Below are 18,064 nucleotides of genomic sequence, written 5' to 3' on the forward strand. Positions count from 1 at the left end.
AGATTATCAGTTTACTTGGGATTATAGCTTTTATCTTTCAAGTACCAAGATAATGATATAATAATTTGAAGGCAATTACCAGTTTTATTAACAATGAAGAAAAAAATGAAATTTATGCCTTAGTCTTCATTGAGGAGAGAAAGATTTTTAAGGTACTTAAAGAATTTTGCAAATTTTGTTTTATTTAGACACGTCTCTGAATTCTGTGTATTCAAATTCAGAAACCTAAAAATTGGATATACTGTTTTAAATACATCTTGTTAAGAAATTACTTCTAAAACATTGATGCTAAAATAGGGTGGGCTTTTTTTGAAAGAGAGAAACTGGAGATTCTCAGGTTTTATCCTTGCATGACACTCTTTGATTGCTTTGCACTTCTTCTGAGTATCAGTTTGATGTTTTTGTTAAACAAAATGGACTTGCAAAGTTGTTGTTTGACATGTGTTATGCTGGCAGCTCTGACAAGTGCTTTGTTCTTACAGTTTACTAGCATGTATGTGTGAAGTTTAGTGCTGGTGCTTTAATTTTGTAAATACCAATTCAGCATTTTCAAGTTTGTATATTTGCTTTTACAGTATTCTGCTAAGTTTTTAGTCCACAATCTCATGCTGAGCAACAACTTAATTGCTGTTTGTTCTTACCTCAGGTCTTTGTATCAGACCTTAACTTGATAAGACCACTTTGTGTGAATCCAACAAAATATGCTGCTCTGACACAGCAAGAGGGAGGTTGTGTAAGACCCAGCACAAGCTGGAGAAATAAAAAATGTAGTTTGAGAGCAGTGGTGATGGTGGTCGGTGTGTGAATACAAGTTCTTCAGTCCTGGTCAGCTCCTGTAAAGATTTTCATTTTTTGTTTTAATAGGCTATTACACCATGGTTTGAAGATGACAAGATGTGGATATCATGGAACCATAGTGTTGATATCAGTGTCACTAGTGAATATCTAATAAAACTAAAAGATCACAAAATAATTTTAAAAATCTGCAATACCAAGGACAAAGTTTCCTCAAAAATGAAGCTTAGTAAACCAAAAGTTATTTCTTCACTAGAAGATGACACAGAGGCTCTTGGTAAGTCTAATGTGAACAGGCACATTGTATAACATATCTTGAAATTGTGACTGCATCTATTGATAAGTTATTGTTGAGATTATTTGGCATTCATATGTGAATCCCACTAAAATAGTTCCTACTTGTTGATGTTTTAATGAATGCATGAGTCATTTTCTGAAAATTTTGATGGCAGGAAAATGTAATTAGGCCTGTAATCTGAACCTTTGAAAACTAGTGAGTTATTTGAGGTTGTTGGGTAGTAATGATAGGAATGAATGTATTCATTTTTCAAAGATGGATTTTTTTTTTTTTGTTACTGTCCTGAGAAGTAGTAAATCCTGTACAGCCAAATTTTTATGCTGTGCATCTTTCCCTTTCATCTTCCCTTATTTCATCTTTCCCTTGTGTTCTCCCACAACCCTGTAACTTGAATCTATCCATAAATTTTGGCCACACTGGCATGAAAGTCAATGGTTTCAAAGACAGTTATTTTGTAATTTATACGTAATTTTTACTAGTTGAGTTAATTTAATTAGAGGGAGAGACCTTGTTAAGGCTCTTATAGGCATGTATGAAATGAAATCGCAGTCTTTAATAAATACCATAGAACTAAGCATGAGATGAAGCGTGTAGGAAATGGGGTATCCTTTGTTCTGATGGCCTGAAACTACTGTTTAAATTAATTTTACTATTAAAATATGTCTAATTTGTTAGTAAAAATATTGTAATTGTTCTCTCTTTCCCATGTGTATCAGTGGATAGAGATTTGGTGAGGTTAGAAGACTTCAAATGCTAGTTAATACAGGGCTGGGTTTCTTTTGATTGAACAAATACTAATAAATGAAATGTCTGCTCAGATATTGTGGGGTTTGTTGCAATTAGTGGGAATTTCTGACAGCATTTGGTTTTACTCTTCATCACAGGTTGAGCACCCGAGTGGGTGTTGTTGAGGAATGGAGACTTGTTGGTAGTTCAGTATTTTCTCAAGGGCTGCCTCACCTTCCAGGCAGAGGAGGGAGGCAGGAGGAAGCGTTCCAAGCCCACAAGCCTCAGCTGCCCTCTTATTTTCTTCTCAGTATTTATTGTTGTGCAGTACACAGGGAGAACACTCTATGCTAGATTCTTCTGCAGGCTTTGAGGTATTTTTCAGTGGCTTTGGGGTATATCTCAGTAGCTTTGAGGTATTATATATCCCAGATTCCTGGGAAAAAGCTTTTGAAGGTGGTGGGGTCCATCAGTGCTGGTCACTTTTTAAGTACCACCTCCTAAAAGCACAGGAGCAGGCTATTCCAAAATGTCGAAAGTCAAGTAGGTGAGGTGGAGCAGCGATCTTCTTGTAGAATGATGTCAAAAAAAGAAAGTATCTGGTCAGTGGAAGCAAGGTCAGGCGTCATGGGAGGACTGCAGAGGTGCTGCTCGCCACTGCAGGGAGGAAAGTGGTGCGGCCAAAGCTCAATTGGAGTTGAAGCTGGTCAGCACTGTGAGGGACAATAACAAGCACTGGAACAGGCTCCCCAGGGAGGTGTCATGGCCCCAACCTGACAGTGTTCAAGAAGAGACTGGACAACGTCCTCAGACACACTGTGTGACCTGTGGGGTTGTCCTGTGCAGGGACAGGAGTTGGACTCTGATCCTTGTGGGTCCCTCCCAACTCAGGACATTCTATGATTCTATGAACTCTCGTGATGTTTATCTCCAGATGAACAGACTTGAAGTCCAAGAGTGGCTTCTTACAAATAGGAGGAAAAGAGGAAGAGGTGCCATGGGAAAACCATTGCTCAGGGTATGAGTGGCCCAACCAGACTAAGCCATGAAGTCTAAACCAGGGAATTTTTTTTTATTTTCCTGACAGATGAGGTAAAACATGCAGTGCTGTTGCAAAGAAAACTCTTTGAAGAGGGTCAGCCAGCACCCAGCCATACAAAAATCAAAGCAGCAAAGCAATCCAAGGCACAGGAATATTCTTCAGCCCTTCCTGTTGAAGGTATAACAGTATGGAAACTGGAACTGGCTTACATGAGTGAAAAGAGAGGGAGAGTGCAACGACACCTTGAGTAATGGGTGAGCAGGAGGAGGACTGAGGAATCTGCTGAGGGAACAAGGGGTTGCAGGAAGACTGAGGGTAGTATAGTTAGAACAAGGTTTTAATAGCTTTGGTATAGAATTGAGACACAAAAGAAATGTAGCTGGCTCACAGCAGGTTTTTGAGTGATGCTAGAAAAAAGCATTGGGTTTTTTTGCTGCTTCATGTTTATAAGTGATTGCATCAACATCTAGAGCCATGACTAGAACAGAAGTTCCCAGATTCTTGCTGTTTCTCTGCTCTTGGCAAGTATCTGTAATCCAGTAGCAAAATGTCACGTTTCCTTTGTATTGCTAGTTCTTGGAGATATCAAAGTTTATTCCTAACACTGGTGGGATCCTAGTTGTATGCAGTTTTGCAATCTGGCCTTGCCTCGTGCTTCTTGAGAACCTGCTGCAATGATACTGCAAATAATAACAAAATCTGGCCTGGTGTACAGTTCTCCATCCAGATGCAGTGTGTTCGTAGCTGCATCTTGTTAAACCCTGCTGCTTGCTTTCCTTGTCCCATCTGGAGCCCTGTTTGAATCTATTTGCTGGAAAGCGTGGATTTCTCTGCACCCGAGCACTGTGGTGCTGAGCAGCCGTGCCGAGCGCTCCGCTGTGAGCTGGGGAGGCACAGGGCACCACGTTACAGTGCCTGACTGGAGATCACGGGGATGGAGAGCTCACTACAGCAACCAAATGAAAACTTAATTCATTAAAATAAAAATAACGCTCAGAATTCTGAAAATATAAGGTCCTTGGCTTTCTGGCTGGACCACCAAGGTTAGTGGAAACCTTTTGCCTTATCTTTTTGTACTTCAATTTTCAGTCTCCACGATGAGATAATATTTGACATGTTACAGGAAGTGTTGAAGTTGAGAAAGCAAAATGATGCTTTAGTAGTGAGTGTTATGGAACTCTCCAGGAGGACTTCAGTAATTTTTTTGCCACACCAGGATTACTGCTTGGATACTTTGTAAGATATGACCCAAGACCTGCATTGTGCAGTAGGAAAAAAGCAAACTTTTGAAATACCCTTTCCTTGAGCAACACAATGAACAAACATGTGCTGCCTGGGGCAGAGAACCATGACAAAATGTGTTTAATGATCTTCTTGAGTCTTGGATACTTATATGTATCAAAGGGCTGAATTCAGGTAACACAGAACTTTTATTTTTAACATTTCTGCTTTGGGTGGTTGGCCTTGCAGTTCAATAGTTGATTTTATGAATAAAATTGTCCAAAAAGTACCAGAAAGTACTTATTACGAACCACTATATTTTGACTTAGGTAATCTTGTGAAAATGCAAACAAAACGTTTGCTTCTTTGTTTTTTTTTTTTTCCCTTAATTTTAGATTTTTATGGTGAAAACAAAACTAAGAGCCAGGTCTTCACTCTGTGTTATGTCTATGTTTTTGTTAGATCTACAAACAAAAATGGACTTGCCAAATATTTAGATAGAATTACCCAAAAAGAAACCTTGTTACTGCAGTAAGGTACTGGGGATTCAGCAGATAACAGGATTTCCTCCTATTAGGGTCTGACGCAGGGCTGCTTACATTATGTTGGGAAGCTCTGTGTCACCAGCTTTGGTTGGTTATCTTTTTTATTATTTTTTTTTCTGTAATGATTAATGATGTGCACCACTGAAGCAGGAGTACATGAATTCCTGGTGTAATTAGGCTGGCAGAACGCATCTGGATTTTGGTGGTAGTGCCATATAGTGATGGCCCCACAGAAGACTGATGATATTGACATTTGCAAAGGTAGAAGGTGTGTTGAAGGAGATAAAGGATAGGAGCACGGCTTCCCATGAATGGGAAAGTCCCAGCGTTTGGCCTACATGCCCGGCCTGTCTGCGTAAAGGAAGAAATGAACGTCCTGAAGGTCTCTTTATGTTTCTTTTAATTGACTTTGAAAAACTACAGGTGCTATTGGCGGTACCAGTGCTTGTGCTCTGTAAAACAGGTGAATTATTGCAGTTTCTCAGTATCCTGTTATAGCCAGATAAAAACCTAACATTGCATTGGTGCATCTTTGCTTACTTCCAGATAATGACAAATTTTGTTCTTTACCGTGTGGAACATATTCAGCTATTCAAGTGCAAATGCTCCCTGCCATTCATACAATGTTGTTTTGTTCTAATCTCACTGTAATTAAGGCTGATAAATTGTGAGTTTGAGTGATGAGTCATTAACTGTGACTGTCGAGTAGTTTTTTGTAACTGACATTTGCAGACAGGTGTAGTGTACCATATTTATGGCATATAGAAAACATTGCATAAATATCTGGATATTTCTACACATTGTGTAAGAGATCTGGACGCTATTATTATTTTTTTAGTAAGTGTTCACTAGAATAGCAATGGGAACAGCTTATTAAAATAAATAAGCAAAAGTAACACAATTTTTATGCATTAAGGTATGTTATTGGGCAGCAGTACCTACTTAAGTACAGACAGGACATTCAGTATTAACGAAAATTATTTGGGCATTCTTACCTCACTTTAATTGCTTGTTAATTCCTAGTTTTATTTTTAATTGCAGCATGATAATTACCATAGAAATTAGTTTTCTCAGAAATAAAGTATGACTTAATAATACTTTAGTTTCTCTGTATGTTCTCTAGAAGTCCCTCAAAAATAATTTATTTTATCTATTTTAGGCTTATTCAAACTTATCCCTGACACAGAGACAAAAATTAAATGGATTATGATTTTGAGTTACAAATACAGGTTGCATAAGATGTTTTCACCACGTTTTCCTAGAGCTTTACAGATACATTTTGTTAGTCTTATGGGAGTTATCAAAACATAGAAATACTTAATAACAAATATAAACCCTGTTTTATTTCAGCAGAAGAAACTGAGCTGAAGGGACTAGTGACATCTAGTTGTGATTTACCACCTGCATCATGGACAGATGACTTATGTATAATGAGGTAAGAGTGTTGCACTTGCAGTGGGAAATGTTCATGTGTTAAATATATAGTTGAAGATACGTAATTGTTTTTTTCGTATCTATGTTTTTTTGAATGTTTTGTAGTTATACTGTGCTTGCAGAAGTGGTTGCCTACTGCTTTTTGCACCCATGCCTTCTGATTGCAGGAGAGGAACAAAAGCATTAAGATCTCCTTTGATACATCAAGCTTGTTATAGTATATTTGGGGTGAAGAAGCTACCTGTGAAAAATTATGTAAAATAACAAACCTTGCTCAGCTTACTTGTTTGCGTGTTTTTTCTTCTGTTCACTTGTATCCTGTGACTTCAGATTTGTGGGATAAGACCACGTAATTGAGAGTAGATGGAGGAGGAACGAGGAGTTTCTCTTACTGGGAGCTACTGAGCTGCAAGTGTTAGGAAGTGGCCAAGTGAGGAGCAGTGTTGGTCGGTTGTACCTCGTTATTTTTGAAGGGTTGGAGGTTGTGTCAACAGTAACGGCTGCTGGCAGAGCAATGGATCAACTCTGTAATTACAAATTTGCATTGGGTCAGATTACTACGAGCTCATATTCTGAAGCAATGAAGGTAATTCTGAGTTCATGCCGCTGTAGTAGCATAGTTCCTTATTTGTTCTCTCGTGGTTTTAGGAACAGTGACTCACTCTTTTGGTTTATTAACTCATTTGTTCTAATAGTTTGCAGTGGTAAATTTCTTACAATCAGCATGTAAGTCTCTAAAATGGTAGAAAAGGTTAGAGGGTTCAAGACTCGAGGAAGTATAACATTTAAAATATTCATATTTCCTTGGATGTTATTCATAATGGAAGACTTTGTACTTGAAATAGAAATAAACCATGAATAGGGTGTATCTCACATATGTCATCCAGAATGTCATATAAAAAAGTATAAACTCTTAAATTACTTTCTCAACGTTCCATTTTTGTTTCTTAAAAAAATCAGTGATAGCACAAGGTAACAAATCCACTACTGTATTTTAAGGTGTGCTTTCTCATTTCAAGCTGTTATGCAAGTTTAATAATTGCTCCTGAACAAGATTCAGTCAGATTGTTATTCTGCTCAAGAGGTAATGAAGTAAATGAAAGGACTCTTAATGCCTTCACAAAGTTGAGAAATCAGTGTTACAGATAGATGTTCCTGAGTATTTTGTACGTAATGAGAACACTACCATTTCTGATGAGTGCATCTGTAAGTGATCTTACCGTTCAAATGGTGTGGGTTTTGTGTGGCAAAAAGAAAACATGCGTTTGTAGAGATGAAGAAAATCAGCAGGAATGTTGAATTGCGCATGGAAACAACATCTTCAGTTTATTTCAGACAGCTTTCATTTAAGTGCAAAACCCTCTTTGAAAAAACCTGTTCTCCCAACATTCAGAAAATCCAGCGACCTTGCTTTAGGTTCCCAGCCTGTGCTCTTTTGAGCTGCTAGAGATTGGATGCTGCTTTAGCAGAGGTGATGTTCTGTTGTAAGATTTGAGAGAATCGTGATTTTTAATCTGTGTTTTGTTACATCACCTTGCTTAATTCTTGTTTTGCTGCCTATTCTGTTTTTAACAGGTCTCAGTTTCTGGTTTGTAGATTAAATAGACCCTTCATTTCATGTCCACCATATTATAGCCTTTGCTAATTGAGCTATTTCCTTCTGCATTGTATTTTTTAATATGAAAGTAAATACTATGTGATTGCTTTATAAAATAAAATAGGGCACTCTGAAGCTTCATAAGTGCTAGAATCAATTGGGCTAGTGTGTTTACATCTTACATATCTGTTTGTGATAACAGAAATGGAAAAAACCTCAACCTTTGGAATGGAATTTTATTTGTTAATGACTTATCGGAGGAAATACTTGGTGCAAATGTGAGTTGGTGGTATTGAAACTAAGCAGGGCTTTTACTCCAAAAACAGCACTGGTGAAATCTTGCTCTGTAACTCAGAATGTGAGTTGTTGCTACACTGTGTCCCATGAGCATGTCCTTTCTGCTCAAAGGTGGGTGTCCATGTTGTGCAAGATTGAACGCAGAACTCCAGGCCATTACTTTTCTTTGGATTTGCTCTGCATTCCATAAACAGCTTTGTTGCTGAAGCGTAAGGATGTTTGTTCAGTTCAAGTCTGAAAGTGTAGTTCCTTATGCAGTTGCTGTTCCCTTGCCTGCATTTATACTATCTGTCATGCCAGGAACAAAATCCTGGTGAAACATGAACAAATGAGATCAGTATTTTGCAAAATTAGGAGAATGTGTTTAGTCTTCATGCAAACAAAACTTTCAGCACAAATTAATTGGAATAAAAATCCTTTTTAGGTAGAAATATTGTAATAGTTTTCTAAAACCCTTCAAAATCATTACTGAAATTGTATTTAGAGGCATTACAGACTCATGACACAAGAGCCATGTAAGAATATTTCTCAGGATATTGGTGGTTCTGGAAAAATGTACCTCTTCAATATGAAGCTCAAACAGGAAAAAATGAATTAATATTATATCCATACGTACATCACTTGGGCTTTCATATATCTGAACATTCTCATTCCACCTGCATTGTGACCCTGGTGATGTGTTTTTCTAGCTTCATGTTCAAAGAACTATTATGATGGAAATGCGCATTCCTTGTGGAGGACTAGTGAGTTACCTGATAAGCAGCCTACTACTCTAACAGCAAAGCTGAGGTTCAGGAAGTTATATTTTACCAATTTTATTATTGGCAAAGTTCTGCTGTTCCTTTGTGCACATGGAAAATAATCTTCTTTTCTAAAGAATCAGCTTCTTTCTTGCGTAATTTTATGTCTAAAGTCTACAGCCAGGAAGTATGATAGTCACAATAATTGAATGCCGCATTTCTTCTCTCAAATTGGTTCCAGAAGACATCTTAATACTGCTGTAAATGCCCACATATGGTATGATATTCCCTACGTCTTTTCAGTCTGCAGTGGGGAGGTTTCCAACAAATCCACCCATCAATTCCATGTTACCTCTGTGAACTCCACAGGACGGTTTCCTTCATTTATCCGCAACACCTGGAGGTTCTTGTAAATAGTGATGGTCTCTAGGACTTCTGACTCATTTGCCTCAATTTAAAAAAAAAAAAACAGAAGAAAAATTGCTGCAAAGAAACAGCCTTGTTGTTTTCAATTTTAGCAGGTCTGGTTTTTGTTTTTCCTTAGGATGTTAGTTTGCTTATAAAACCACGTGTAAACTGGTTTTTATTTAGATTTTTTGTTCCCCAAGCAATTATTTTGACAGTCTGTCATTCACTACTTACTTAACCAGATAGTAACAATTTTGACTGTAATTTTTATAGGAATACAAAGATCTCAGCTGTATTTTTAATGTTTATCACCTTTAGTGCTGCAAAACCACGCAACCAACCTCCCCCTCCACTCCCAGCTATTACTACAATCCTTTTGAAACATCTCTGAGGATGGGTAGAGTTATTTGGGAAATGTTTGGCTTAATCCGTGTAGCAAATTATTATGTTTAGTGCTGTAAACATACATTGCTTCCAGCTTCACAGCCCCAGTCTTGATTCATTGCTCACTGCATGGATATGTGTCTGAATTAAAAAAATGTTTGTGAAACAGCTGAAGAACTAAGACCTCCTAGATTAAAATTCCAGGGAGGAGGAGGAAGGAGGATGTTTGAAAGATGTAGTGCCAAGGATAAAGGGAAGATGTCGCACATGGTAATAGATCAGAGAGAAAACGCTGTAGATGGAATATCATAGTCTGGAGATGCTATTCATCACTTCAAATCCTTACAGAAATCATAGTGAGAGGCTTGGGGGCAGTGGGCAGGGAGAGCTGGACTTTGTGTCCCCAGCACAGAATACCAGTTGCACTCAGAGGTGACTGGATGACATGGAGCTCTTGTAGTCTATGCTATTAGCAACACAATGTTTGTTAGATTAAAGGCTTAAAAAGTAATGCATGTCATAATATGTGCGTAAAACGGTAGACTGCATGCATCTGTCTACATGTAACATACTATAGTTATTTCATTATTAAACATTGTGCCTCTCAAAGCATCATCAATTGCCTTTATTTTCAAACTGCTATTATCATGCCTATAAAGCTAAAGAAAACAGTGACCAGGTTTTGTGACTACTGATGTAAAAAAATTCTTGGACGGACACTGTATTTCCTTGAACTGCATGTAAAATTCTACCACCAATTCTGTCACCCCATTGCGAGGAATCCATAGGGCTGAGTGCGATCTTCACTGCTCACACAATTTTGCTGCGGGGTGTCTGTACTGCTGCCCTCCGGGTACAATGTAGAACAGGGGTCTGAAGACAGGGACAACCAAATCATTTACTCAGGAGATTTAAAATGCAGTGAGATTTGTCTCTGCTAAGCAGCCTTTTCTATTGCTTCTGTTTAATATTCACTTTTCAGCAGCAATAATATATCAAATTTGTAAGGAATGCGTGTACTTTAGGGAGTAAAATGTATGATGTCTGGTGAAGAGCCATTTACAGCAGTGGCTGATGTGATGAAGTTTGGGAAGCTTGTTAATGCTGAAACAAAGTGCATTTCCCCCCTAACAAGGCAGTTGCTCCTATAATAGAGCAAAAATCTATTAATTCTAGATTTCTGGTCCATCTGTAATTGTTTTGTGGTATATACACCAAATGCAAACAGGAATAGAACAGATGCATTTTTCTTTCCTCAAAAAGCAAAGCAGATGTACAGAAAAATCTTCAAGTAGGGTATTGTTGTATGTGCCACAAGACGTTTTACTTTATGCATCTCTTCAGGTACTTGGTCTCTGACTCAGAAGAGAAGGACCATGTATCCTGTTAATAGCCTTTTTAAATCTCCTTTACATTTACATTCTGGCAGTTGAGCTCTTTTAGACTTGATTTTTTTAAAATACATTGTTTTGGTATAATCATTGGGATGGCAGGGATTTTTTTTTTTAATATTCCACATTTCGTAAATAACTTCAGGTATTTTTAATGTTTTCAGAAGTGAGATATTTGAAAGAAACAGATTTCTGGATGAGGCCCTCCTGCCAGAGCAGAACAAAACGACCACCACGAAAGGTAAGTTCTAGATGGAACTATGGACTGAATTTTTAAAAGTAGATATGAATTTCTGTTTATCTTCTCTCTATTTCTGTTTTAACCTTGAATTATTGAAAATGAAAAAAAAGAAAAAAAGAGTTATGGGACCTGCACTTTACTCCCGGCTCTGCTGTGAGTTTTCTGTGTTTCTTCAGCAGTTAATAGAAGTTTCTTTTCCCGTTTCCTCAGCTGGTAGTGTGAGGCAGGAATGACGATCATCCCTTCCTACCACTTGGAGTGTTCCAGGGGTGAAGCGATAGATGTTTTCAAGAGACTTGGGTGAACAGTGGTGGAATTTGTGAAACAGTTAAAGAATAATGTTAGAGCTAAGCCAACTATTCCAACTGTGACATTCGCAAGCTGTTGTTTCATAGGACTTGCCGTGCTTTTTCCACTAGAGGCCAGGTTTTGATCTGTGGTTGTTCTTTATGTTAAACAAAAAAACACAGCTCCACTGAGTAATATTTTGCTCTCTTATCTGTCGCTTTCAACTCAGGCCCTACAGTTTGGTCTTTCCCATGACTCTGGATACTGGTGACTTAATGTGATCGGTTTTACACAGTTCTCTCTCAAACTTCCACACACTATTTCTTTCAAAACTAAGGCAGTCGGAAGTTTTAATTTATGAGCTTTCAATAAACAGTTACACACTTTGTAGGGAGCTCTCTATCTCAGTTTACTTAAGTTCAGAGTGGGCTGTTTTTTCCCCAGTGTCATTTCGGTACTGCTAATATTTCTTGTCGCATTACTATTGTTATTAAAAGATAAAACTTTGTATGCCTCTCCTTCCATTTGACTGTTAAATGTGTCCTTGAAATATCTTGCCATTCCTTTTATTATAGGAATAATAATAAACTGGGACGAGCAGGAGTAACTTCTCTACAGTTCTTTTAAGTTGCTGTGTTCACTTGCTACATTTTTTTGTCAAACTTAAACTACTTGTGCTGGAATTCTCCACTCGGTTAATGAACTGATTGGACAAAAAAATCTGAAAATAGGATTTAAATACTTGAGGCTGGGACTGACTCTGCTTTTACTGGTTGGGTAGAGACTGGATCTGGGCAAAAGAAATTTTGGGAATAAGTAGCCTGTAAGAAAATGACAAATATTAATGAGTTTATCTTCATGGTATCCTTGTGAGGTAAATGAATGACAATATTCCCGTTTTGTAGATGTGAAGTTATAAAATACAGATTTCTGGAAATACATATCACAAAGACTACCATATTTGTGTTGTAACACATATATGCGAGGAAAGAATAGTAAGGTGGTAAAATATTTTGGTAATTCCATGAACTTCTGATGCTTGCTGTTGCAAATTTAACTTTCTTGTAAAGTAGAGATTCTATATATAGTATAGTAGACTGTGCAATGGAAGTTTGAACATATTGAAGTACTGGCCTCAGTTGGTGTTAAAGCATATAGTAAAAATATTTTTCTAAGGACAATACTGAATTACTGCAGTAAATTTTAAGTAATTTATTTGATTAATTGCAACAAAATGTTTCCTCCTCCCTACTCAGTCCAACTCTGCCTTCCATCAACAGGTAAAGGAGGTTCTGGTCCTAAAGGAGGTTCTGGTCCTAAAGGAGGTTCTGGTCCTAAAGGAGGTTCTGGTCCTAAAAGAGGTGATGCTACCATGGCACGTGACATTGCTTCACTGCAGTTGGATCTCCTGCCCCTCCTCGCAGGTATTATTCTGGTTGGAAGGGGCAGGGAGGGAGTAGGGAGTAGCATGCTGAGTGTTCTCATGTTTCTGAAACATTGGTACTGCTGGCTCTGCCTGGGGGAAACTGTCTTGAACATGAAATTCCCTAGGGATGAAAGCTGGCTGGTTAAGAAAGCTTGGGGATATGGTTTTGATCTGGGGGAGACTGACATGTGTTCAGAGGTCTGTGTGCTCTGAAGGGCAGGATGTCAAAAATACCTGCATTGTAGTTCTCCATCAGCATGTACGTCTAAATTCTTTGATTCAGAATGTGTTGAAAGTGGGATATCGGTCAGTGTAGACTGGGTTGTTTCTGTGGTCTTCTGACTGTAACTAGGTTAACATTCATATATATGTTACGTACACAGGGTGTTTCAAAAAGATGGACCCAATTTCAAAGCAGTATATTTCACAGTGGCAACATGTTATAGTTACACAAAAATAGGCATCTAGTGGTAATCATATGAAACTATGGCCTGACCTTTCAAGTGATGGGTGGCTCGTGGTTGCAGAAATATAGCGATTTCAAACTGGGTCCATCATTTTGAAACACCCTGTGTATGAAAGATACATACATACACACATATATATATATATATATAAAATGTGTATATATATGTATTCTTTGCTGGGTAAAAATTGGCTGGATGGCTGGGCCCAAAGAGTTGTGGCGAATCCAGTTGGTGGCCGGTCATGAGTGGTGTTCTCCAGGGCTCAGTAGCATTTATCAAACATCTGGACGAGGGGATCGAGAGCACCCTCCGTAAGTTTGCAGATGACACCAAGTTGGGTGGGAGTGTTGATCTGCTGCAGGGTAGGAAGGCCGTACAGAGGGATCTGGACCGACTGGATCAATGGGCTGAGGCCAATTGTCTGAGGGTCAACAAGGGCAAGTGCCGGGTCCTGCACTTGGGTCACAACAACCCCATGAACACTACAGGCTGGAGAAGAGAGGCTGGAAAGTGGCTGGAGGAAAAAGACCTAGGAGTGTTTGTGACAGCGGCTGAACATGAGCCAGCGTGTGCCCAGGTGGCCAAAAAGGCCACCAGCATCCTGGCTGGTACCAGCACTGGTGTGGCCAGCAGGCCCAGGGCAGTGACCGTCCTGTGCTGGGCACTGGGGAGGCCAAATGTCGAATCCTGGGGGCAGTTTTGGACCCCTCACACCAAGAAAGGCCTTGAGGTGCTGGAGCGAGTTGAGAGAAGGGAACGGAGCTGGGGAAGGGGCTGGAGCACAAGTGTGATGGGAGCGGCTGAGGGAGCTTGGGGTTCAGCTGGAGAACAGGAGCTGAGGGGAGACCTTCTGATCTCTGACCTGCCTGAAAGGAGCTTGGAGCCAGGGGGGGTCGGGCTCTGCTCCCCAGGAACAAGCGCCAGGACCAGAGGAAACGGCCTCAAGTTGCGCCAGGGGAGGCTGAGGTTGGATCTGGGGAACAATTTCTTCCCCAAAGTGCTGTGGGGCATTGGAACAGGCTGCCCAGGGCGGTGGTGGAGTCACCATCCCTGGAGGGGTTGAACAGACCAGAGATGAGGTTCTCAGGACATGGGTCAGTGCCAGTGTTGGGTTATGGTTGAACTTGATGATCTTGATGGTCTCTTCTAACCAAAATGATTCTCTGATTCTATGTGTTGTCCTGTTTTTGTGTGCAGTTGCTTCTGCACACGCGGGCAGAAATAGCACTGAGTCACGCAGCAGGGAACTCAGCTGCTGAGTCTGGATGTGTAAAAGCTGCTTGCAGAGAGGCCAGTTTGTTTAAAAGCACTTCTTTACATTTAATGATGAGCTTAACTATGATTAAAAGCTTCTGGACTGCTTTAATTTTTGTTGTTATGCGAACTGTATATTTGCAGCTTCAAAAAGAAACGTCTGTGTGCTTTCAGCAGTTAGCCTGAGTTGGGGTTTTGACACTGCTTTGGGGACTATTTTCTTCCTTAATGTAAAAGAGAAATAATATTTGAAGCAGTGAATACTTTTGTTTTATTTTAATGCGAATTCAGTGGACTTTTGTAACTAATTGCATCAAATAAGGGTGCCTTGATGGGATTGCTGCTATAACAGTATTTTATCTTGTATGTTTAAAAAGGAGAAAAATCTGTGATTGGTCGCCTGGCAGAAAACAATCCTAAAGTTTTAGATGCTTATTTGACTTTCACTGTGGAAACGCCTCTTCTGTCTGAAAGACAAAAACATGAATTGAATCCCCTGGTTATAAGGATTAAATCAGCTACCTGCCTCCCAAACACACCTGTACCAATAGAAGTGCTACAGGTAACACATACAGCTACCTCTTTCTGAAAGAATTTTCTTGTTACCCTCAAGTAACTTTGCTTAAAATATGGGCATGGTTTTAAAGTCAACTTTCCTTATTAGTTGCAAAATCAGACAATATGACTAACATATTGCCTGAAAAACATGTGGCCAGATTAGCGCCTGTGTTATCATAGGCACTAGGAGAGAAACAGCAGTCCTTGTGTTTTCTAAGGGCAATAATTTGTATATATATTCTTCCCATTTTGATTTCTGAGCGACGGATCTAGAGTAAGTTCAGTCACGGCGCTATATCGTTTGCAACAATTTGCTGACAAGTCAGTACCTGGTGACTCGCTTATTAGAAAAACTTCTATTCCCATGTTAAAAATATTCTTTAACTTTAAAAAAATAGTGAATGTTTCACATCTTAAAAAATGCTGTGCGCAAAAAAGTTCTATATTGGTGAGCATATAGTTTAAAGTTTTTGGGTTTATATTTGTAAATTTTGAGAAATTAGTTAGAAAATACGTTCTCTTGTCAAATTGTTACATTTTTAGGCTTAAAGAAATGTTATTTTTAAAAAGCTGTTTTCTGGATATTATGTACGTTTGATGTGAAAATGAAATTGAGGTCAAAGACCTTTGATTTCAAGAGCTGTTTTCTTGTTCCTCAATGGAGGTGGCACTATAAGGGAATAGCACATGAAAGATCTGGTCCAAGTGACATCAGCCTGATCCTTAACATTAGTAGGATGTTTTGTTGTTGTTTTTGTGAAAATAGTGTAATAATATGTCAGGAACTTTATCGCGGCACATGTGGTTCTGTGGTGGAGTTTTACACTGCAGGGCTTATGACAGACTAGGCGAATGGCTTAGCATTTATGAAAAGAAAAAGGGGAAAAATGTTAGTAACTGTGCAACATAAGAAATAATGGAGACAAATCACTTTGTAGTTTCTAATGCAATCTGCAGAGTGACCACAGAAGTTTTGACTTTGTTTCCCTTGCCAAGTGGGATACTGTATGAAATAATGAACTGCTTCAAACGTGGAATTGTTGGGATAGCCCGTGGCAAGACTCCGTGCAGGCTGCCGTGGTGCTGATGTACGCTTACTGCAACAAGTATGGTGGAATGAACCCCCCGTTTGCTTCCCAGATTTGTAAGCAAATGGTGAATAATAAGAATAATAAGAGATCATACAGTCCATTCCATACAGTACCTCTGGACACTTGTTGAATTTCCTAACTTCTAGCTATAGGTATTTATTTTAGGCCTTGAATACATAGGGATGAATGCATAGGGAGAAACAGAAAAAGTCTAGGAGCCGTTCCCATCCCCAGCATGCTCCTTTAATCATATAGAAATAAGGGGAGTTTTTCTGACGCATTTGGAAATTCAACATATATAAGGACAGGCAAGCCAAGGGGACAGCATATTCTCCAAACGCAGAATCCATGCATGTAGAATGGCCTCTGCTCCTTTGGAAAACCATAATTAGTGCCATGAGGTACATCCCCCAGCTAGAAGAGGTGAGTGTCCTGTGAGGTTAAAAATAAAAAGGAAAAACGTTAATGCTACAGATATCCATTTCTCCCCATTTTTTGTTCTTTAGAGACTGTGTATTCCCACCTACTGCAAATACAAATTTCACAACTTCCCACCTCATCAAACTCATGGGCAGGTCCATGGAACTCACGTCTACTTTAAGGATGTTAATGTACTTCTAACGGGGACAATGGCACCTGGGGAATTACAGCGGTATCTTAGAGGTCCACCTTTGGAGATTGAAGTCCATGACCGGGATAGAAAGATGAAAACAAACACCAAAAAGCCGTGTTTGTTTCGGGAGGATGAGGCAGATGAAGAAGTGGGCAAGGTGAGCTTCCTTGCTTGCACATCCACAATGTGTAATTCTTCCATGGAGAATGAACTGTGGCATCCACATGGGGTAGCTAAAGTCAGTCTCACAGATTTATTGTTGGGTAGAAAGTACTTAGCTATCCGTGCTTCCATCTGTAATTGTTCAGTTCCAGATACAGCTGTTTTCAGTGTGGGGGAGGAAAATGGGGCAATAACAGAGTCAGTGAGTAGTTGTTCCCCACTACCTATGGGACATTATCTAGAATCAGACTCGCTTTTGAAAGTAAGAGTGGAAATAGCTGTGCCATTGGGAATGGATGCAGAAAGCGATGATGCTCAAGTCACAAATTGCCCGTATGGTTATATAATCTACGTTTTTGACTACGGTAATTCATCGTTATTGTATGATCTGGTGAAAGAGATTACAGAAATCAATGCTGAAGCCCTCCAGCTGGACTGCTATCCTTTACACTCATTTGGAATGTCTCTTGCTGCTTTAAAACTGCAAACCCCACTTGAGGAAGTTTCTGAGCTGGATATTGTTACTGGTTTTCACTTAGTAGATGGAGCAACTCATCTCTTTGTCTTGGAGGGATTAAAAGACAAAGCAATCAAGAAACTATGGGATAAACACTTTGAAAGGTAAGAAGAGTTTCAGATTTTTTCATCAGTTATTTCCTTAGATTCAGGGATTTTAATTTGATTTATACCTTGCCCTTCCCTTTCTATTCAAATATACACGGGCAAGTATGTAGCTGGTACTTTCTATGTGGTTTTAGTGGATGTGAGTCCCAGTGGCTGTTTCACTTGAGGCATAATCTTCTCGTCTTTATCACGTTACACCACAGATCACCCGTGGAGAGTTAAAATGACAAGGATGGGGACATATGCTCTTTTTTGTTAAGCTGCTACTTGGTCTGTGGAAGTGGCACTCAAATCTGCCAATTCTAAATAACAACAAAAATTCCTAGTGGGATCTAAACCAAAAATAGTCACTATGAGGAAGCTGGACTTCAGGATCTTTCTCCTTTTGAATTTAGAGGAAAATGTGACCAATTCAAAGTGAATGTCTCCCCTCAAATTTCATGCTTAAAAAAAAAAGAATTG

At 39.1% G+C, this 18,064-nt stretch overlaps 1 protein-coding gene across 1 annotated transcript in view; it reads left to right on the top strand.

The window, feature by feature from the left end:
- The window catches only part of CFAP92 (cilia and flagella associated protein 92 (putative)), a 30,572-nt gene that overhangs the window by 1,308 nt on the left and 11,200 nt on the right, over positions 1 to 18,064 (top strand). The window contains exons 3-8 of the mRNA XM_065642850.1: positions 865 to 1,072; positions 5,978 to 6,062; positions 11,043 to 11,119; positions 12,688 to 12,831; positions 14,932 to 15,116; positions 16,710 to 17,599. Coding sequence (XP_065498922.1) covers positions 865 to 1,072; positions 5,978 to 6,062; positions 11,043 to 11,119; positions 12,688 to 12,831; positions 14,932 to 15,116; positions 16,710 to 17,599 — 1,589 coding nt within the window. The remainder of the gene's footprint in view (positions 1 to 864; positions 1,073 to 5,977; positions 6,063 to 11,042; positions 11,120 to 12,687; positions 12,832 to 14,931; positions 15,117 to 16,709; positions 17,600 to 18,064) is intronic.

Source organism: Caloenas nicobarica, chromosome 11, assembly GCF_036013445.1.
Source record: "Caloenas nicobarica isolate bCalNic1 chromosome 11, bCalNic1.hap1, whole genome shotgun sequence".
NCBI lineage: Eukaryota > Metazoa > Chordata > Aves > Columbiformes > Columbidae > Caloenas > Caloenas nicobarica.